At 39.3% G+C, this 23,778-nt stretch overlaps 1 protein-coding gene across 2 annotated transcripts; it reads left to right on the plus strand.

Annotated features, from left to right (window-relative positions):
* The first annotated feature begins 603 nt into the window (after window positions 1-603).
* KCNMB3 (potassium calcium-activated channel subfamily M regulatory beta subunit 3) lies at window positions 604-23,735 on the plus strand. Of its 2 annotated transcripts, none has more exons than XM_046002224.1 (4): window positions 604-665; window positions 13,886-14,077; window positions 17,775-17,973; window positions 22,773-23,735. In XM_046002224.1, the coding sequence occupies exons 1-4, from the start codon at window positions 604-606 to the stop codon at window positions 22,824-22,826; spliced, it is 507 nt and encodes a 168-aa protein (XP_045858180.1). In that variant the 3' UTR covers window positions 22,827-23,735. The 2 variants fall into 2 exon arrangements, with proteins under 2 accessions (XP_045858180.1, XP_045858179.1); XM_046002223.1 differs by lacking the exon at window positions 22,773-23,735 and adding an exon at window positions 19,125-19,508.
* The last annotated feature ends 43 nt before the right edge of the window (window positions 23,736-23,778 follow it).

The raw sequence follows: 23,778 nt of genomic DNA on the forward strand, positions 1-23,778 counted from the left end.
TATGGCCCTTGAATTTTTGGAGCATCACATATGATATAAAAAGAGTTCTCTTAATCGGAACATGCAATTAACTGGAAAAATCTCTAAGAGACAATTTGTGAGAAAGGAAACGTGGTTAGGGTAAAACATTTCCTTTTTTTATAAACCTTGACCTGGGTATGTCCCTCACCAATTACATAGGGTCCCTTGGGCCTCAACTTTCCGCAGGCGGTTGGGTCTCTATGGTAATGCACCCGGCTGCTGAAGCGGAACACAGGTGACAAGGCAGAGGCAGGCGCTGGCCACCGTGGGGAGAAGGTCTGGCTGCCCAAGGCTATGCAGGGTCTTCTTGAGCGTCTAGGATTGCCTGCTCTGCCTTGCCAAGAATCTGCAGAACCTCCTCTTGCCAGGCTGCCTTGACTTCCCAGCTCTCCTGGTAAATGTGCTCTGCACACCACCCCGTGGCCGCCAGGGAGGCCAGGGTACTTCTGATGCCTGGCTGCACTGGGACTGGTGGCTCCCGGTGGGACCCCACTTCCGTTGATGCGTCAGCTTCACCCTTCCTGCACGCTCAGAGGCTATGACTCAGGTGAAAGGAGTCCATTTTGCCAGCCCCCCGCTCTCATGCAGCCGTTCAGCATCCCCGTTCAAATTACACTCCAGGGTGGCCGGCGGCGCCAGGGGAGGTAAGTTGCCACCAGAACCTCTCTTGCTGATTAAGTGGCTGAAGGGCGGCCATAACGAGTTGGCAAGGTTAGGTTTAGGTTTGGTCTTCATCCTTTGAGGCTGCCCACTTGCCAGGCCTCCCAGGGGATCCTGGGGGCACCTTCGTGTCTTCCCTAGAAGTCCTGGCATCATGGGGCTGCAACTTTTCTTGTTGGTTTCCTCCTCCATTTGGCTTGCAAATCTTGAAGGCCAGGGACTTCTTCTTCTTCTTTTTTTTTTTTTTTTTTTTTTTGACTCACCTTTGCTTCCCTGGCACTAGAACATGGCCCAGAACATGTTAGATGCTCAGTGAATATCTTTGGTTGCATGAGGGGGCTAGGAAACTACCACCAGCCCTTGGTTGCCTGGAGAAGCATGCATGGGCCCTGGAATCACAGGCCTGGATTCAAATCTCAGTTCCACTTCTTAACTAGCTATTTAACTGTGGGCAAGTCATATTTCTGTCTGCCTCATCCCCTTGTCCATAAAGTGGAGACAGTAATAGTCTCTACATGCCTTGGCAGGCTGTCTATGTACTACTCTCTACACTATCCCATTACCCTCTAAGGGAGGAAGTGAGATAGGCTATCTTTTTTTTTTTTTTTTTTTAAGATTTTATTTATTCATTTATTTGTCAGGGTGGGAGAGAGAGAGAGCACACAAGCAGGCAGAGCAGCAGGCAGAGCATCAGGCAGAGGCGGAGAGAGAAGCAGTCTCCCTGCAGAGCAAGGAGCCGGATGTGGGACTCATTCCAGGACCCTGGAATCATGGCTTGAGCCAAAGGCAGCGGCTTAACCAACTGAGCCACCCAGGTGCCCTGAGAAAGGCTATCTTAAGGAGCTTTTTTTCCTCCCCAGAGAAATGCAAAACAGGGGGGCTGTGAGCCTTCAGTGAAGTTACAGTTCTTCTGTCTGCTTCTGGGTTTGGGTGGGTGGAGCTGTTAGAACTGGATGCTGATATTGAAAGAGGAGCCTTGCCTCAAGGTGTTTGAAAAAGCATACTAAAAGCTTGCCAGGGGTACATTTCTCAGCCAAGTTCACACACTTTATCTGGAAATGTGGATGGTTTGTTAGTAGCTCAAGTGGAGTCGGGAGCTGAGTAACTGGAGACAGTAAAGACCACAGTGGTCATCACATCACCCACTTCCAACATCCTGTAATGGGTAATGGCATGGGTGTTCAAGAAACAAAGGAAAGTGAGATTAGGGATTTGGGCGGTGGTGAGGGTTGGAGGAGGAAGACACAGACAGAACAAGCGGGACAGAGATAGAGGCAAAAACCCTTCTCTCCTTGAAATGCACTAATGCTTTTGTGAAAAGACAATTAAAGCGAATTACTATATGGCAGAAAATCAAATGACGAACAGGCAAGGGAACAAGTTTTAATGCCCTGTTCATAACACAATTAACTAGACATAAGAGCAGTTGTGTTCTCCCCAAAGCAAGACCATCTCCCATTTTCACTGGTGAGATGCACAATCAGATGATTGCCCTTGCCTCTTGCTGAACTCTATGAACCATGCTGACTTTACGCAACTTCGTTTGGCGCTTCAAAAGAAGTTGTTAAACAATTTTGTAATTAAAAAATAGAAGGATTAAAATGATTACCCACAGCTTCTCTGTAACATAAACAAATTACAGGGAAATACGAATTTAACATCCCCATGCTTCGAAGTTACATGCAGATGTGAAAGGAGGGTCAGATGAATTACTAAACTTTGAGGAAGAGCAGCATGTTTCTAAGGAACCCTTCTTGATAAGCTACAGTGTTGGAGGGAGAGGCTCCTGGCTTCTGCAGGGAATCTCAGCCAGAGGGGCATGTTCAAGCTCTTTGAAATCAAGTTTGCCTGAGGCTAAGACAGAAAGTGCCTGGAGCAATGGGTGAAAAAGGGCTGGTGGGAAAGTCAGTTCAGTTTGCCAGGAAGCCACAGAAGGGGGTGGGTACTGCCTAGACTATGAATTAAACATCTCCAGGTAACACACTGGTTGGAAGTGGAAATGTATTGCTGGCAAAAGGAAATAAAAATTCTATTCACTCATCTTACTGGCTAGAGAGCAAAATTAGATCGTTCTTTGTTTGTTTGTTTTTAAGATTTTTTCTTTCTTTTTTTGACAGAGAGATTGAGAGAGAGAGAGCACAAGTACGCAGAGCGGCAGGCAGAGGAAGAGGGAGAAGCAGGCTTCCCACCAAGCAGGGAGCCCGATGTGGGGCTCGATCCCAGGACTCTGGGATCATGACCTGAGCCAAAGGCAGAAGCTTAACCGAATGAGCCACCCAGGTGCCCCCCCATATTAGGACATTCTGAAATGCTTTGAGGTCCTTGGATGAAAAGCGCTTATAATACCACAAGGTTGGGGCGGCTGGGTGGCTCAGTGGGTTAAGCCTCTGCCTTTGGCTCAGGTCATGATCCCAGGGTCCTGGGATCGAGCCCCGCATCGGGCTCGCTGGTCAGCAGGGACCCTGCTTCCTTCCCTCTCCCTCTGCCTGCCTCTCTGCCTACTTGTGATCTCTGTCAAATAAATAAATAAAATCTTAAAAAAAATACCACAAGTTAATTACAGGGCTGTTTATGTTTTCAGAAAACTGGAAAAACCCCAATATTCAATATAAGGAACTAGGTAAGGAACTGATGGGATGTCCAATTGATGGAATATTATGGAGCCAGTACAAGGGTCACGAAGAATTGCTTGTGACAGAAGAGGGCTTACTATGTTAAGTGAAAAGACAAGATTAAAAAAATCCCACTATGTCCAGAATGATCTTCTTCTATTTAAAATAATAGAGAGGAGGGGGAAATAACTCTGTAAGTGAATAGAAATGATCTCTGAGTGGTAGAATTTTGGGTGATTTTTGTTCTCTTCTCTCTGCTTTTCCACATCTTTCAAGTTTCGTAACATGAGCGTGTAAAAAGTACATTACTCTCATGAATTCTTTGACATTTCTTGAGGCTTTCTTTATGGCTCGGTTTGTGGTTAGGTCTCATAACTGTTGCTTATATGTTTGAGAAGAATATATATTCTGTAGGGGATAGTATTCTGTATTATCATTTAGATAAAGCCTGTTGCTTACTTTGCTCAAATCTTTTCCTCGCTAATTTATATGGTTGAGCTTTCATTCACAGAGAGGTTGTGCCAAAATATCCCCTCTTTTGTCAGTGGATTTTGTCTATTTCTTCCTATAGTTCTTCAGTGAGGCAGTGCTATTAGGTACATGTAAATTAGTATTGTTAGCTCTTCCAGGTGACTCTTTTTTTTTTTTTTAAAGATTTTATTTATTTATTTGACAGAGAGAGATCACAAGTAGGCAGAGAGGCAGGCAGAGAGAGTGAGAGGGAAGCAGGCTCCCTTCGGAGCAGAGAGCCAGACGTGGGACTCGATCCCAGGACCCTGAGATCATGACCGGAGCCGAAGGCAGTGGCTTAAACCACTGAGCCACCCAGGCGCCCCTCCAGGTGACTCTTTAATCAATATTATCACCTTCTTTACTTCTAAAAGGCTTTTTAACCTGAAGGTTCACATCAGCTTGCTCTTCTTTAGACTTTGCCTAACAAACTTCAACCTTTTTACCTCTGCGTGTCTCATGTGACTTTTTTAAGATTTTTAAAAAATTTTATTTTTTTCAGTGTTCTAGAATTCATTATTTATGCACCACACCCAGTGCTCCATGCAGTACCTGCCCTCCATAATACCCACCACCAGGCTCACCCATTCCCCCATCCCCTCCCCTCCAAAACCCTCAGTTTGTTTCTCAGAGTCCACAGTCTCTCATGGTTTGTCTCCCCCTCCATTTCCCCCAACTCACTTCTCCTCTCCATCTCCCCATGTCCTCCATCTCACATGATTTCTCTCAGGCTATTGACAATATTCCTGTCTTCAGGTTTCCATTCCTGTTATGGAGAAGTGACATCTCAGCCTGTCATTCCTCTGTGGTTGATCTGCCTTTTTCGGGGGCTGCTTTTAAGATTTTCTGTTGTGGTGTCTGTGTAATAACTCTGTGATGTGTCTAGGTGTAGATTTCTTTATTTTTATCCCACAGGGTTTATGGAATCTGAGGACTAGGTTTTCATCAATTCTGAGATTTTATTATCTTTTAAAAATATTGCTTCTGACTTATTTCTCTTATTTCTGGAATTCTGAATAGATCTTACGTTAGAGCTTTCCTAGTTATTCTCCATGTTTCTTCACTTCTCTTTAGTATTTTCCATTACAGAAACTCTGTCTTATACTCTGGCTGTTTTGCAGGTCCATCTCTCTGTTTACTAATTCTTTTTTTGGATGTGTCTAATCCATGGTTAAATCTGTCCGGGGAGTTTTTATTTAAATTTCTTTATTTTTCATTTCTAGAAATTATATTTGATTCTTTTAAATATTGGCCTGGTCATATTGCAGAGCCTTGCTGTTTTTGATATTTGTAATCCTTTCTTTGTTTCTTTAAACATATCAGATACATTTTTTTTTAAGATTTTATTTATTTATTTAACAGATAGAGATCACAAGTAGACAGAGAGGCAGGCAGAGAGAGAGGAAGGGAAGCAGGCTCCCTGCTGAGCAGAGAGCCTGATGCGGGGCTTGATCCCAGGACCCTGAGATCATGACCTGAGCCAAAGGCAGAGAGGTTTTAGCACACTGAGCTACCCAGGCGCCCCTCACAGATACATTTTTATATACTGTCCAAATATCTGAAGTTTTTTGTGGATCTGAATCTGTTTTTTCTCACTCAAAGGCCCTTACTGTGTTTTATTACTTTTGAATGAGAACACATAGTCCTTGAAACTTCATAGGATTCCTTTGGGGCCTAGATTCAGTATACTGCCTTCTCATTTTGTTGATGGTTTCCTTTTCTTTGCAGAAAGGTTTTAGTTTGATGTCGTTGTATTTGTTTATTTTTGCTTTTGTTTTCCTTGCCTTTGGAGTTAGATTCAGAAAAATATCATTAAGACTCATCCTAAAGAGATTTTCATCTATGGTTTCTTTTAGAAGTTTTATGGTTTCAGGTCTTATATTGAAGTTTTTAATCCATTTTGAGTTAATTTTTGTATATGGTGTAAAATAGTGGTCCAGGTTCATTCTTTTGCATGTAGCTGTCCTATTTCCCAACACCTTTTTTTGCGGAGACTGTCCTTTCTCCACTGTATATTCTTGTCTCCTTTGTAATAAATTAATTGGCATATAAACATAGGTTTCTTTTTGGGCTCTCTATTCCATTCCATTTATTTCTGTCTGTTTTTATGCCAGTAACTTCAGGTTTGCAGTATGGTTTCAAACCAAGCAGGTGCTACCTCTAGTTTTGTTCTTCTTTCTCAAGATTGGTTTAGTTATTCTGGGTCATTTGTGGTTCCACGTAAATTTTAGAATTATTTGTCCTTATTTCTGTGAAATATGTCATTAGAATTTTGATAGGCATTGTACTGAATCTTACTGCTTTGGGTTTTTACGGACATTTTGACAATATTAATTCTTCTAATCCATGAGCACAAAATATCTTTCCATTTATTTGTTTCTTCTTCAAGTTCTTTAGTCAATGTCTTATAATTTTCAGTGTACAGGTCTTTCATCTCCCTGGTTAAATTTATTCCTAATTATTTTATTTGTTTTGTTGTGTTTGTAAGTAGTATTGTTTTCTTGGTTTCTCTTTCTGGTAGTTTGTTCCCGGTGTATAGAAACAACAAATTTTTGTATATTAATTTTGTATCCTACAATGTTATTGAATACACTTACTAGTTCTAATAGTTTTTGTGATGGTCTTTAGGGTTTTCTATATATACTACCATGTCGCCTGCAAATAGTGACAGTTTTACTTCTTTTTTTTCCAATTTGTATGCCTCTTATTCTCTTTCTTGCCTAGTTGCTGTAGCTAGGACTTACAATATTATGTTGCCTACAAGTGGGCATCCTTGTTTTGTTCCTGATCTTAGAGAAAAAGCTTTCACCTTTTCACCATTGAGTGTGAGGCTGGCTGTGGACTTGTCATATATAGCCTTGATTATGTTGAGGTTCTCTCCCTCCATATCTATTTTGTTGAGAGTTTTTAATCATAAATGGATTTTGAATTTTTCTGGATGCTTTTCTGCATCTATTGAGATGATCATATGGTTTTTATCTTTCATTATTTTAACATGGTGTAGCATATTGATTGATTTGCAGATGTAAAATCATCCTTGAATCTGTGGAATAAATCCCACTTGGTCGTAGTATATCATCCTTTTAGCGTTTTGTTGAATTCAGCTTACTAATATTTTGTTGAGAATTTTTGCTTCTATGTTTATCAGAATATCGGCTTATAATTTTCTTTTTTTTGTGGCTTCCTTGTCCGGTTTTGGCATCAGGGTATTGCTGGCCTCGTAAATGAGTTTGGAAGCATTCCCTTCTCTTCAATGTTTTGGAAAAATTTGAGAAATCTTTGAATGTGTTGTAAAATTCACCAGTGAAATCTCTGTCCATTTCTATGGAACCCCAGACTTTTGTTTGTTGGGAGGGTTTTGATTTCTGATTCAATCTCTTTATTAGTAATTGGTCTATTCAGATATTTTATTTCTTTATGATTCAGTCTTGAAAGTTGTAAGTGTTTAAGAATTAATACATTTCTTATAGGTTGTCCAATTTGATGGCTTCTAATAGTAGTAGTGGCATAGTAGTCTCTTATGATCTTTGTATTTCTATAGAATCAGTTGAAACTTTTCTTCCATTTCTGATTTATTGGAGCCTTCTGTCTTTTTTTGTTGTTGTTGCTAAAGGTTTGTCAATTTTGTTTGTATTTTCAAAGAGCCAGCTCTTATTTTCATTTATCTTTGTTATTGTCTTTTTAAAAAAAGATTGCACCATGTGGGGGGGAGGGGCAGAGGCAGAGGGAAAGAAAGAATCTACAAATAGACCCCCACTGAGCACAGAGCCTAACTTGGGGTTGGATCCCAAGACTTTGAGATCATGACCCGAGATGAAACCAAGAGTCTGCTGCTCAACTGACTGAGCCACCATGGTGCCCCTTTTTTGTTGTCTTTTCTGTCTCAGTTTTATTTATTTCCACTCTGATATTATTTTCCTCTTTCTACAACTCCGGGCTTCATTTGTCCTTTTTCTATTTCCTTCAGGTATAAAATTATATCATTTGTTTCTTGTTTCTTGAGGTAATATGTATTGATATGAACTTCCATCTTAGAACTGCTTTTGGCAGCATCCTGTTGATTTTGGTATGTCATATTTCTGTTTTCACTTGTCTCTAGGTATTTTTAAAATTTTCCCTTTTATTTATTCTTTGATCAGTAGTTATTCAATAACATATTTTATCTCCAAGTATGTGTAGTTATTTATTTTCCTCTCATGTTGAATTCTAATTTCATACCATTGTGGTCAGAAAAGATGCTTGATATGATTTTTGTCTTCTTGTATTTGAGACTTATTTTGTGGCTTAATGTGTAATACATTCTAGAGAATGTTCCATGTGCACTTGAGAAGAATGTATAGTCTACTGCTTTGGGATGGAATGTTCTATATATATACCTATTAAGATATATATATATATATATATATATATATATATATATATATATCCATGTGCTCTAATGTGTTGTGTAAGGCCAATGTCTTCCTACTGATTTTCTATCTGGATGATCTAGCAATTGATGTAAATGGGGCGTTAAAGTCTTCTATTATTATACAATTGTTGCCAATTTCCCCTTTTCAGGTCTATTAATATTTGCTGTGTTTTAGTGCTTCTTAGTTGGATGCATATGTATTTATAAATGTTGTATCTTCTTACTAGATAGCCCCCTTTATCATTATGTAGTGCTCCTTTCTGTCTTTCATTACAGTCTTTGTTTTAAAGTTTATTTTGTCTTATATGAATATAGCTACAACAGCTTTCCTTTTATTTCCATTTTTATGGAATATCTTTTTCTGACCCCCACTTTTAGTTTGTGTGTATCCTTACTTTTGAAGTGAGTCTCTTGTAGGCAGTATATAAATGTGTCTTGCTTTTTTAAAAAATCCATAGAGATACTCTTTATTTTTTTAATAGATTTTTAAAATTTATTTGACAGACAGAGATCACAAGTAGGCAGAGAGGCAGGCAGAGAGAGAGGGGGAAGCAGGCTCCCTGATGAGCAAACAGCCCAGTGCGGGACTCAATCCCAGGACCCTGGGATCATGACCTGAGCTGAAGGCAGAGGCTTTAACCCACTGAGTGACCCAGGCACCCTAGACACTTTATATTGATTGGAGAATTTAATATGTTTACACTTAAATTAATTATTATTATTTTTTTTTTAATTTTTTTTTTTTTTTTAAGATTTTATTTATTTATTTGACAGAGAGAGATCATAAGTAGGCGGAGAGGCAGGCAGAGAGAGTGAGAGGGAAGCAGGCTCCCTGCCGAGCAGAGAGCCCCATGTGGGACTCGATCCCAGGACCCTGAGACCATGACCCGAGCCGAAGGCAGCGGCCCAAACCACTGAGCCACCCAGGCGCCCCCACTTAAATTAATTATTGATAAGTGTGTACTTACTGACATGTTGTTAATTGTTTTCTGTTGGCTGTTTTTGTAGTTCTTCTTTCTTCCTTTCTTCTCTTTCTTTGTATTTTGATTTTCTTTTCCTTTCTCTCCCTCTTTGATGTGTGTGTGTGTATTTACTATCAGTTTTTGCTTTGTGGTTACTATGAGGTTCACATATATCATATTATGAATATAATTCAAGTTTTTAAAAAGATTTTATTTATTCATTTGACAGAGAGAGAATGTGTGTGCACACAAACAAGGGGAGTGGCAGGCAGTGGGCAAGGGAGAAGGAGGCTCACCGCTGAGCAGAGAGCCTGATGTGGGGTTCCATCCCAGGAGACTGGGACTATGACTTGAACCAAAGGCAAAGGCTTAACTGACTGATCCACCTGGGCACCCCTATAATAGTTGATTTTAAATTTGAACATATTTCAGAACTAAATTTTTACTCCCCTCTCCAGAGCTATTTTATGTTTTTGATGTCATATTTTATTTGTTTTTATTTTATGTATCTCTTAACTAATTATAGTTTTCGTTAATTTTATTACTTTATAAGTGGCTACTTCACTACCCATAACATTTACCTGTTCCAGTGAGATTTTTTATTTTGTATGTTTTCTTGGTATTAACTAGTGCAATTTCTTTTCAGCTTAAAGAAATCCCTGTAACATTTTTTGTTAGGCCAGTTTAGGAGTGGTGTACTTTAGTTTTGCTTATGTGGAAAACTTTTTATCTTTCCTTCAATTCTGAATGATAACCTTGCTGAGTAGTATATTCATGGTTGGAATTTTTTTCTTTTCCAAAAAAATTTTTTTTTAAAGATTTTATTTATTTATTTGACAGAAATCACAAGTAGGCAGAGAGGCAGGCAGAGGAGGAAGCAGGCTCACCGCTGAGCAGAGAGCCCGATGCGGGGCTCGATCCCAGGACCCTGAGATCATTACCTGAGCCGAAGGCAGAGGCTTTAACCCACTGAACCACCCAGGCGCCCCTTTCTTTTCAACATTTTGACTATGTCAGGTGACTCCCTCCTGGCCTGCAAAGTTTCTGCTGAGAAATCCACTGATGGCCTTTTGAGGTTTCCCCATGTACATAACAATTTGTTTTTCTCTTGCTGCTTTAAGATTTTCTTTTTACTTTGAACTTTTGACATTTTAATTATAATGTGTCTTGGTGTGGATCTCTTTGGGTTCATCATGTTTGAAACTCTCTGGACTTCCTAGAGCTGGATGTCTGTTTCCTTCCCTAGGGAGGTTTTTAGCCATTATTTCTTCAAATAACTTTTCTGCCCCATTTTCTCTTTCTTCTCCTTTTGAGACCTCCTATAGTGTGAATGTTGTGCTATTTGATGTTGGTCTCTTAAGTTGTCTTCAATTAAAAAAATTTTTCTTCTTTTTGCTGCTCTGTCAGGGTGAGTTTTATTGCTTTGCCTTCCAGCTTGCTGATGTGTTCTGTTTCATCCAGTTTGCCATTGGGTATTCAATAGTATATTGAACTCTTCAGTTCAGTTCTTCAGTTCCATTATTATGTTCTTCAGTTCTGTGACTTCTGTTTGGTACTTTCTGATAATCTCTCTTTTTTGAAGTTTTCACCATGTTTACTCATTCTTCTTCTGAGTTTGGTGAGCAGCTTTATGACTATTAATTTGAATTCTTTATCAGGTAGCTTTCTCATCTCTTTCTGAGGTTGTGTTTTTTGTTTTTTGTTTTTTTCCCATTGGGAAGTATTTATTTGTTTCCTCATTTTGCTTCACTCTGTGTTGGTGTCTGTGTATTGGGCAAAACAACTCCTTCTCTCAGCCTTGAAGGAATAGCCTTGGTTAGGTGATGAATCTTCTCATTCACCCTTCTCTAGCTCTTGGCTATCTCTTCATGGTTGTCTAAACTGCCTGATTTATTCTTTATGTGTCCTAGCAGGTAGGTCAAGACCTTTTAATGTTCCAAGGGGAGGAATTTCATTTAGCACCTTGCTTAAGTCTGATTAGAAGCCAGCCCCTCAGGCAGCAGCTGTCAAAGTATGCAAATTTTTACAGTCCTTTGGGGCTGCAACTGGAAACCTAGTTGGCCTTTAGATCAGGTGATCTAGAGGTGTCTCCTGGATGAGAGTTACAAAAATTAGGGCTCTAGACAAGTGTATAAGCTCCTTTCTGGGAGGTCTTATTGAGCTATAGCAAGACCAAGAAGGTGTGCAAGGATTGTGTCTCCCTTCCTATGTTCCCTGGGAATGGCTCTTAGTCTCTAGATGTATGGGAAACCTGAAGCCTGTACTTCAGGCTGGAGCTCCAGGCTAAGTAAATAGGACTTTTTATAGGAGGATTGTGTGTTTCAGTCTGCTATCTGTGCATTGCCCTGGGGTGGGGTGGGAGGTGGCCTGCCAAGAATGGTCTTTCTGTTATATTCCTATGGAACTCAGGAACACTAGCATCTTGGCCACTAGGGTTAGATGATCAAAGGTTTTCCCCTGTGTGGATGCTGTCCATGCACACTGAAATTATGCCAGTTTTGCCTATCAACAATTATGCTTGGGTCTATTAAATCCATATGTTGCAAGTGCCAGGGAGACCTCATAATAAACCTCTTCATGCATGGATTCCATAAGTATCTCACAACCAACCTCCAGGATGACTTACAGTATGAAGCAACTATAGTCCAGTTCAGAACATGAGGGAAAAGACAGGGTATTGGGTACTGGAAACCTACAAAATATCTAATCTTACTTTGTGGCTAAAACTCTTCTCTTTATTATAATTATTTATGAATTATAAAATGTACTGCCTCAAATTTCATTTAAAAAATTGATTTTCCTGCCTATTCTCTGAGGGTGGGATGATAAAAGGTGAGTAAAATATCAAAAGAGATTAAAAATCCCCAAACCACATCCTTGATTCCCAAAGTAGTTTTTTTTTTTTTTTAAGATTTATTTATTTATCTATTTGACAGACAGAGATCACAAGTAGGCAGAGAGGCAGGCAGAGAGAAAGGAAGGGAAGCAGGCTCCTTTGTAAGCAGAGAATCCGATGCAGGGCTTGATCCCACAACCCTGAGATCATGACCTGAGCCGAAGGCAGAGGCTTTAACCCACTGAGCCACCCAGGTGCCCCCAAAGTAGTATTAACCCAGGAGTGCTGCAATCCTCTGAGACCAGTGCTTCCCACTGCAGGCTCCTAGGGCATCCTGGATTACTTGACCTTCCCCTCACTGTCTTTGAATTTTGAAGATTTTGCCAGGGAGAAAAGCAGCTAGGGAGAGGAAGGGGAAGGATGTGGGGGTAAAGTATAAAATATACTTTTGGAAGAAAACAACTAGCAATTCCCTTGACAAAGTGTTGCTCAGCTTTACATTTTAGTAAGCTTTTTATTCAGTTTGATGGTGTCTGAGTTTCTACCATTATAACTGCATTTATTTGGCTTAAGATTTTGTTAAGATTCTTAAAGTGGAACTACATCTGGGACTGCATACGCCTACTGAGCAAAGATCTGCAAATCAATGACATTGACCATAGGAAGTGGTGAAACTATGGCAAATTGGAGAATACATGCCGGTCCATAGGGACAGCCTCTGCTTGGCTTGGCCAGCTGTTCATAGACAGGAGTGTAAACCTTATGATTGTTTTCAAAAGTCAGTAATCAGCATTTCTATGAAAAATTTCACAATTTTTAAAAAAAGATTTTATTTATTTATTTGACAGAGAAAGCGAGAGAGCACAAGCAGGCAGAGCAACAGTGGGAGAGGGAGAAGCAAGCTCCCACTGAGCAGGGATTGATGCGGGGCTCAATCCCAGGACTCTGGGATCATGACCTGAGCCGAAGGCAGACACTTAATGACTGAGCCACCCAGGTGCCCCCCAAATTTCACAATTTTTTAAAGTGTTAGCAACTAATCCCACATTAAAAAAACACACAGAAAATTAAAAAAAAAAAAACAAAAACTTATCCGTGGGCTGGATACTGTCCGTGGGTCACCAGTTAGCAACCTTCATTTTGGTTTTTAATGTTCACTGGACCCCTACTGTGAAATAACTTATCACATCCTTTGGGGGGTATAGAGCAGAGAGAGGGAGAGAAGAAATGTAGGGCCATTCACACAGATCTGTGAGTGAACAGAGAGGAGGAGAGCAGAGAGGAGAAGAGAGCAGTGAAAACTTCCTTATTCTGAAAGGACTGGCCATGGGCCACCAAGCTGCATGATAGATTTACTGCCTTTCCCTATAAAAGAACAGTATAAAAGAACAAGTCAAATCCTACTATTTCCAGATGTTGTTACTTCTGAATCTGAACTTTTTGAGTCATTCTTTACATATGGAACTCATTGAAGAATGTAAAAATTATTTTCAGGGGGAATGTGCAGTATCCTTAACTGATAACCAAGTTCATAATACTTATTTACATACATATATATGAAAACTATCCAAATGAAAACTACTTATAGGTAATTCTTTTCTATTCATTGATTAAACAGATCTCTAAAGACTTCTTACTATTGTTATTTGTAAAAAATATTATATTAATTATATTTTATAACACATAAATTTAGCTTGTTTGACTGGGTTTTTAACCAAGCTCTGAACGTGGGATTTCATTGTGTTGCTCTGAACCTGATCACAACCCCTTCAGGTGGATGGCAAATGGGATCATCCTTCCGACCACCATGAGTTGGTAAATGCTCCCATTTTTCTGAGTTTATTAAAATATCTTCTTTTTACTTCCCCCAAAGGACAGCCTTTTCTGCCTCAGGGAGGAATAGAAATGTAGACCACAATGATGGAGACCTCCCTGATGTGCACAAGAAGCTGCCATCCAGTGCCGGAGAGGACCGAGCCATGCTGCTAGGGTTTGCAATGATGGGCTTCTCGGTCCTCATGTTCTTCTTGTTTGGAATAACCATTCTAAAGCCTTTCTTGCTCAGGTAAGAAACAGAGAAAGGAGACCCAGAGTTTTCAATTCAGATCAGACCAAACACAGTGGTGGAGAAGAGGCTGGTTGTGGCTTCTTCAGCCCTCCTAATCATTATCTAAGGGAAGATAGAAACACCTGTTTGTCTCAGTGCTGGGAGGTAGTTGAGGGTGGAGGAAGGGGTGGTGAGAAAGCCGAAGATATTCCTTTGCCACTCACCCTCTTCGATCTGAAAAATACTTTCAACAACTAATCCATACATTAGATATGCATGTAGGTAATAAATTCTTCCTTTAACAAGCTGATATCAGGGGTGCCTGGGTGGCTCAGTCAGTTGAGTGTCTGCCTTCTGCTCAGGTCATGATTCCAGGGACCTGAGACTGAGCCCCACATTGGGCTCTCTGCTCAGTGGGGAGTCTGCTTCTCCTTATCCCTCTGCCCGCCATTCCCCTGCTTGTGTTTGCTCTCTCTCTCTGTCAAATAAATAAATATAATCTTTAAAAAAAACCCAACCAAACAAACAAGCAGATAGCACAGGGAATGGTTAATTTAAGTCTTTTACATGAGCACAATAAAAGTTATTGAGTTTTTCGAGTTTGATAATGTCTATCTAGCACATGGTAGTAGCTCAATAAATGTTAGTTTCCTTATGTTTTTTTTCTTTATTAAATACATCTAATAACAGCATTTATCAAACATATATTATATGCCAAAATATACTATATTTTATCCTATTTAAGTCTGTGGTCTAATGCTAATGGTAGCATTATTTTATTGTTTTAATTTTCCTTTTAAAAATGAGCAAGCTAAGATTCAGAAAGGTCAAGTAACTTGCCCAAGGTCACTTAGCCAGTAAAGAACTGGCCTGTCATTTTGATATGACTCCTTGCCTCCTAATACTTAAATAAAGTTTGCAGCCATAGGAGGGATGGGAGATTTCATTAGGGCAGGGGAGCACAGGTTTAATTTTGGAAGATGGCTTACACAACATGGGGGTACTTTGAGGGAGGGCAGTACGGGGCAGGGGAAAAGCAAGGGACACTTTCCCTTTGGTTAGCCAAAGAATTATAGAACTTTGGGAGAATGGGGAGAGGAAGGCCTAAGAGATCAGTGGGGAAAAAGGGTCATAGGGCAAGAAGTAGGCGGCCTGCTTTTGTTATTTATTAGACTCATCTCTTGCCATTCCTAAGTTACATTATTAGGGCAATAATGTGGAGGTCCCCCTCACTACAGCACACAGTGCTACAATTAGAAGTGCCCAGAATTTCCCCCCTAGTATTAGCACCAGGAGAATATGTTCTGCTTCTGATCAACCAGCTTTTATTCAGTGGACACCAGGAATCTTATATGTATTTGTATTTCCTTCATTGCTTTGGCTGCTAGGAAGCTCAGAGTCAAATTTGTGGCCCAGTTCTCATAACTGTAAGGGATATTATGGTCTGCAGGATACATGATTGTATCCTTACTCTCTACTCCCTCCCTTTTCCTATTACTTCTGTATCTATATCTGTATCTGTATCTATATCTACCTATCTAGCTAGCTATATTATACATATTTATGTAAGCTGAATAAATTGTGTGTGTGTGTAGACATGTATGTGCACTTGTATGAAAATCCAGGTCAGATTATTTTTTAAATGTGACAGTTTGGGAGAAATTTCAAGGATACCTTCTGCAACCTAACACCAAACTGTTGCTCATATTTAAATTTTACTTTTCTAAGCATTTCTAGAAATTGTTTGCTTAAAATAATTACATGAATGCTTAAGAGTGGTATGTTCTCCTCTGTCTCTTGCCTTGTGATCTTGTGCTACCTCAGAGACTGGTTTTGCTTCAGGGAAAATGGCCTGAGTAGCTTGTACCTGTCCCTACTCCCTTAGACTCTTATCTTTCAACCAAATTATGGACTTTGCCTACTTGTAGACACATAGACACACAGTGTTATCAAAAGAGCATGCTCATGTTTTCAGCTCTAAATACATCCCTGGTTCTACTGGAGAGGCCTGGCCTGGTCCTTGTGCATGGAAATTCGGAGAGCTTAGCTCTAACACAGACAAACAGGGGCCTCTAAAGTATGATTTTAAGATTCCTGGTCTAAATAAGTGCAGAATTTAATTTTGTGAGAAAGAAGGCTAGTGTTAAACCTGTGGAAAGAACCTTATTTTCCATATTTGTATTTTACTTGCCTCAAATTTTATTCTTCTTAGGCTCCATCCAGTGTTTGTTTTTTATGCCCTTGCCTCAAGATTATTTTGAATGGCACCGTCTCCCAAGTTTATTAAAGAAAATGCTTACTCATGACCAAAGATCTCAATGGGAGTATAGTGTGACCCTAGTTTCAATGAGGCATTTCAAACATTGACTTTAGAGTTTGCTTATCTTACTTCTTGTGTTTAAGTCTCCAGGAAATAAACACAGGGACCCGCTTACACGTGTGAGGGTGCATGAGGAGCTGGTGCTGTACATTCAATTAAGCATTTCCTCTGACCCTCATTTCCTTTATCTAAAACTTGTCCTCTAATCATTTCATACCGATCTGTCTTTTCAACACCACCACAAAATCTTCATGAGCAGGAATTTTGCCTACCACTTTTCATAGCACCTAGAACATTCTGTGTGTGTAGTACATGAGAAAATTCTCAAAGTAACATTTTCCAATAAAATTTAATTCACTGTAACATGTACTGAGCCTCTACTATGTGGGAGGCATGGTGCTTCTTGCTTTGAGGAACATAAAGAAGAATAGGATGTACCTCCTGACCTCAAGGAACTTACTGATAGCAAAACATAGTAAGTTTTCGCATGAGATATTCCTTCTATGATTTGTTTGCTCTTTGGAAGTAGACAGAGACCATGCAAATGTACCTTGTTACTAGGCTATGTTGACCCAGGGCCACATTGAGTGTGGTTGGACTCCATCCAAAGGCACATTTCCATAGGGCAGGAAAATGGGTACATCTTGAGATGACAAAGCATGAGAGAGGGTATGATTTCTGACTATGTGGTTACAGTAATATTTGTCAAAGCATGGTTTGCCAAATACCTGCATCTTAAATATGGCTAAATATAGATTTTTGGGCTTCAACTCAGATCAACTGAATACAAATCTCGAGGAGTGAAGCCATAGAATCCACAAATTCTTCCCTCTAACACACTTGCTCAGTTGATGCTGAAGTTTGAAAACCATTGATCAAAGGGTTGGTGTAGTTAGAAATACACCACTAACACACTTGCTCAGTTGATGCTGAAGTTTGAAAACCATTGATCAAAGGGTTGGTGTAGTTAGAAATACACCAAGAGGGTCATAATTGAGATGAAACTTAGCAGTTTGCTGTTTATCCCCTTTCACAATGTTCTCCATGATTCCTAACCACTATGTACCTTCTGTAATGGTTCTACATTACCTTTAAATATATAAATGCCTTGGGCTATCACATTAGAAATATAAAACTGGGGCACCTGGGAGGCTCAGTTGGTTGAGCATTGACTCTTGATATTGGCTCAGGTGATGATCTCAGAGTCTTGAGATCGAGCCCTGCATTGGGTTCCATGCTGGGTGTGGAGTCAGCTTGAGATTCTCTCTCTCCCTCTCTCTCTGCCCCTCCCTCCCTCCACTTGCTCTCTCTCTCTCTCTCTCTTAAAAAAAGATAGAGAGAAATAAAAAATGAAATTGTAGAGGGTGAAGATCATTTATCTTTTTCCAATTGAAGCACTCAGAGAGAAGAATCAAACTGTACTATCATCCACGCTCATATCATGGATGACTGGATGGACTGTGCTTTCACCTGTGGTGTGGACTGCCGAGGGCAGGGCAAGTACCCATGTCTTCAGGTGTTTGTGAACCTCACCCATTCAGGTCAGAAAGCTCTCCTACATTATAATGAAGAGGCTGTCCAGATAAATTCCAAGGTAATGTAAAGTTCATGTAATGAAGGAGTTCTAATTACAGCCCTCCTTTCTGTGCCAGACTGTCCCCAGCAGAGTGCAGTACCCCAGACCATCTCTAGGGATAAAGCTCTTTCCCTCCAGTGAATGCCTTTACAGGATAAAGGAAGCTAAAAGCATTCTTGGAGGAAAAAATGGGGTATATAGAATGGAAAGGAATTATTCCAATTTTGCGAACTGGTGTCTAGAATTTTCCAGCTGAGCCAGTGAACAGAGTCAATTGTGGGCAGTTTTACTTTTGGAAGTCCTACTCCCTAACATATAAAAAATGTGAAAATGTACTCACAACACATCTTAAATCAAGTAAACAATTTTTCTTATCAAATAAATTTAAAGGATTATTATAATTTTGATTTTAATAGGTTACTAAATTGGTTCATATGTTTATAGTGTTTACTTACACCCAACTATGAAAAAGTTAGCTTGCATTAGATTAGTTAACATGCTATACTTTGTTGTCTTTACTTGGGCACTAATCCATCTGATGATTTCTGTTTTGGATGCAATAGTTTTTAAGGTCTCAAACATTTCTGTAGGCCTTAAGCACAGTGCCATGAGTGCCTAGTGAATATGCTAAAAATCTCAAGTTTTTTGGAAAAAAAAAAATCACCAGCTGACCCATCCCTTCACTGGTTCTGCCCTCCATGAACCAAAGCCTATGTAGGAAGGCTTTGTGGGCCTAGGGCAGAAGCCTCAACACTCTATCCCTTAGGGAAAGATTTTCTATGGGAAATAAAGACAGCTAGGCTAGAGGCATTCATAGGTGTTGAAAGCACATAGTGAGCTCAACAGATATTTTTTGAGTGGACAAAGACCAAGTGCCTGTATGTGGAGAGAGCACGGTCCTTATAATGCTGTTCACTGCCTCTTCTGCCATGTCTATATTCTAAGAATCCCTTCCCCCATTTCTGCCTCGTGCCTGGAAATGGCCATTTCCCTCTGTGCCCTCCTGTCCACCCTTCCCCATGGGCTCTGCAACAGGTTTCATCACCTTCTGAGATTGAAACTCTCCATGAATAGCTTCGGTTTGAAGCCTTTTCAGAATTAAAACTGTTGCTTAAATGCTTGGTTTCAGGGACAGTGTCCTCATCTTTCTTCCTCCTTCATATCCCTAGTGCTTTTACACACCCAAGTGCCACCGAGACAGGAATGATTTGCTCAACAGTGCTCTGGACATAAAGGAATTCTTCGATCACAAAAATGGGACCCCTTTTTCATGCTTCTACAGTCCAGACAGCCGATCTGAAGATGTCATTCTCATAAAAAAGTACGACCAAATGGTTATCTTCCACTGTTTATTCTGGCCGACGCTGACTCTGCTAGGTGGTGCCCTGATTGTCGGCATGGTGAGATTAACACAGCACCTGTCCCTATTGTGTGAAAAATATAGCCCCCCACACAGAGACGAGGTAGGTGGCAAAATACCTTATATGGAACAGCATCGATTCAAACTGTGGAGCATGGGGAGGAACCAAGAAAGGAGCAGAGAAATCTTATGATGGTGGCCACATTAAGGTCTTGGCCTTTGGATGCTTGGCAATTTTTGCGCCTGAGGACCTCATGATGCCTGCTTGGAGACTAACCATGTAGAGGCAATTCAAATCAAGTATGATACTTCACACAGGAAGAAACAATTTTAAAAAGCCTCATTATGTAGTCCATTTATTCTATAAATAACCACAAACTCACCATCTTTTCCTCTACCCCACATATTCCACGTGAGCCAAGGCAGTGCTTTTGTTTCTTCATGGCAACACAGGCTTCAGGTAGCTGTGCTTGATCTAATTTCGGCTTTCGTGGAACCTGTTGGTGTGGAGTACACAATGAGGGCATCTACCTGCTGACCACTGAATGGCCAGTCTCATTGTTGGCAACAGAGTTCACCTCAAAATATTTCTCAAAAAAAAAAAAATCGTAGTGAAAATCAAGTCATTCACGATCAAGTTAGGAAGAGAATAATCTGGTAATTTCCAAAAAATGTGGGCTACCATTCTACCTCCCCATTCATGAATGAGGAGGAAAGCTGCTGCCTAGCAAATTCACTAAGTTTGGAGCTATTCATACTTAACCTTGCCATGTACCATGTAATTTTGCTTTCAGCCACATTTTTCTAGTTAATTATGCTTTCCATAAGCTCATTTTATTCTGTGCACATTCTGGTGGGAGTGGGAGAGACGGCCAGAAATGTGAAGCAGGGAGAGACTGTACTAGATGAAATTTAACATTCATGTCAGATGATCCACATTGTAGACAGGTCCCCCATGGATAGTCAGCAAATATCCGAGCTTTAATTAATGACTCAACTATGGTTACTAACTAATGAATGTCACAAGGCTCTCCCAACAAGTGCTTTCCAGAGTAAGCTGAATATGAGTTGAAAAGAGTTTGTTCTGAAAACCAACGTGCCTTGAAGTATCTTTAAATTTTACTAAAAAGTCATATATCATGGACAATAGAAAGAATGAGACTTTTGAAGCAACTTATATATGCAGATGTAATCAAAACAGAAAATTTGCTAAGTCAATATGCTTTTTCATATGAATTTCAAGTCACAAATGACTAAATAGACTGGATAATTAGAGCAATATTGACTTCACAAAAAATGAGAAAATTAAAAAAAATAAATAGAAACCCTGTGGTTGGGGGGGGGGATACTGACTTCACATATAATGAACAATTTTGGTGCTTTCTCTTCTTTCTAGTGTGGAATGGTAGAAAAAACACTTATCTCAGAGGATTTTATGTGAATTCATAGGTCATCATTACAGCTTTTTAGATATGTATCTTTGGGCAATTCTGCTGAACTGAAATGAAGGTTCAAGCCTCTCTCTTCTCACTTATAAAATGAGGATAACCTCTTCCTTTATGGGGTTAAGGAATAAACAAGGCAGAGTATATAAAATACCTCGCTCAACTTCTGGCATCTAGTAAAAGTGCTCAAAAACGTTAGTAGGTAAAAAAAATTGTTTTCTAAGTTTCAATGTTCAGCCAGCCTTATCCCTCTTCGGGTATATACCCAAAGGAAATGAAATCAGTACCTCCAAGAGACAATCTGCACTCCCCAGTTCAGTGGAGCATTACTGACAGTAGCCAAGATATGGAACCACCACTGTCCATCAACAGATGAATAAATTGTGATCTTATACACACACACACACAGAGAAAACACACATACATGAGGTGTGTATCTACACACAATGGAATATTATTCAGACTTAAAAAAGGAGACCCTGCCATTTGCAATGACATGGATAAACCCAGAGGGCATTATGCTAAGTAAAATAAGCCATACACACAAAGGGGGGAAAAAACTGCATTTCACTTATACGTGGAACCCAAAAATGTCAAATACACAGAGGCAGAGTAGGATACATAGAGTAGGATGGTGATTATTGGGAGTGGGGGAAATGTCGAGATGTTAATTAAAGTGAACAAACTTTGTTATCAGATGAATTAAGTCTAGAGATCTCATGTACAGCATGAAGATGATGACAATAATACTATCTTGAATACTGGAAATTTGCTTCTAAGAAAGTAGATTTCAGGTGTTCTCATCACGCAGATACACACATAAGGTAACTATGTGAGATGATACATTGATTAGCTTGATTATAATTATTCGCTATACATAAGTACCAAATCATATTGTACACCTAAAATATATATAAATCTTATTAAAAAGTAAAATTGAGTCAGCCTTGGTACCTTTCATTGGTCAGCTGGTTGTAGGGGCTAGTGTAGGGAACTGTAGGAGAAGACTCCTTCCCACCTTCCCTTGGCTAAATGTAATATATATTTAAGGTCCAGAACATGCCGTTTCAGAGTTTGTGGTAAATTATTTTGTATACCAGACTTTCCTGAAATAAAATAGATGTATACACACATATTTTAAATCGTTTTGCAAATTGAGAGTCTACAGATTTCTTAAGGGCACCTCTCTAGTCATTTCTTAGTTTGACATGCATCTAACAACATTAAATTCTTGGGATTTTTTCTCCTAACAAATTCAAAACCACTGATTTAAAACCTAAAAAGTTAAAGTGTGAAACCTGAAGTATTTCAATTACTACAGTTTTCCACTCACAGAGTGCAGCTACTTGGTTCATCTCCTGATCTCATCTCAGGAAAGAGAGCCATTATGCTTGGAGAACAAAGTCAATTTAGAACAATGTTAATTCAAAGTCATGCAAACCATTTGGCAAAGAAAATTTAAGCAATTATTTGTTAATTGCTTAGAAGTACAAAGTATCAATGCCCACATGTATTACTAGTCCAAGGAAAGCCCAGACTTTCCCTTTGCAAAGTTTATGATAACTGAAAGCAAAACCAGTTTGCTTCCACCCTAACCTCACTTTTTAGGTTCTGGTCTTTAACTGATTTGAAAAAAATCTGTCTGCATATACAAACACATTCATACGTGTACGTATATACATATATTTCTGCTTGAAACACATAATGCTTTATGCTTAAAAGAAGTTAATATTCAGATATGTCTCTCAATATTCATCAATTTACTGGGGCAGAAAAGTTGCCTTTTAAGACATAATAGTTTCAGGTTTTCAATCAACTATTCTTAGTCATTATTGGTAAGAACTCAAGTTCAGCTCAATTTTGAGTATTAGGAACACCGGTTTGCTTTTAAGTATAAAAAAAGGCAAAATGTAATTATCACAGTTTTTTTGTTGTTGTTGTTTAAAGTACATAGTACACTAAGGATTGTTTGGACACAAGTCATTTTTTCTTTTTCTTTTTTTAATAAACAGCGTGATGTTACAGACTGCAAAGTTAAAAGAAAAGCAGACATTGACAGTTTCTGATGAGCACAAACAGTAAGTGCAGTCACAGGCCAAACTTCTTGCTAGGAACAGCAAGACTGGGAAGAGGTCTTAAATTTAGTGACACTATTATTCTATATTCTCAGTACAGTAACACATGCATCTTGCTGTGTCAAATCCTTTTTGGGCCATCATTAAAAGAACATTTAAAAACATTCTTCTCCTAATGAGTGCATTATACCATAGGACTTCAATTCACTGAATGACAAAATATAGAGAAATAGATCTGGTACAATAAAAGGGGCCAATAAAGGGGTGGTGGGGGTTCTCCTGGAACAAAGTCAACATTTGATGTGTTAGTAGTCTTCTTTTGGTAGTGCCACATTCCCCCAAATATTAAAGTGTTCTGTTCCAAAAGGATATATTTAGATTTTATTCAACCCAATTAAGCCCAAGGACTAAGTCACATTGAAACTATTAATTGTATTTGAAACTTAGGTTCCATAGCCAAAAACATTTCTAGAAACCACATGAAGTCCAAGCTCTTCAACCACTCTTTGGAACAAAAATTAAAACTGATAAGGGGCTTTTTCTTAGGAAATTGGTAGATCATGATGACTACATTTGGAAATTCATACTAGAATGAAGAAGTTTAGTCTTATTAAAGATACTTTGAGAAAATATAAAACAATGAAACTTTTCTGCCTCCTTGTTTACCTAGAAGGAGGAACAAAAATAAGAATCACCTAAAAATATACATGGCTCTTAGCATAACTACAAAATTATTGTAGTGACAGATTAAATAAGGTTTCAGAGAGATTTATAGACTTAATTGGCTTACAAAACGCATTAAAAAAAAACCTTTCCATACTTACCAACATGAAGAATGGTGTCTACTGTTGGTCTACTGTTGGTAGTGAAAATCAGTTACCTAAACTACCTAAACGTACAATAGACTGATTCCCTCCCCTCCAACCTCCCCCCAAACCCGCCC

The sequence above is a fragment of the Meles meles genome, chromosome 4, assembly GCF_922984935.1.
Source record: "Meles meles chromosome 4, mMelMel3.1 paternal haplotype, whole genome shotgun sequence".
Classification (NCBI taxonomy): Eukaryota; Metazoa; Chordata; class Mammalia; order Carnivora; family Mustelidae; genus Meles; species Meles meles.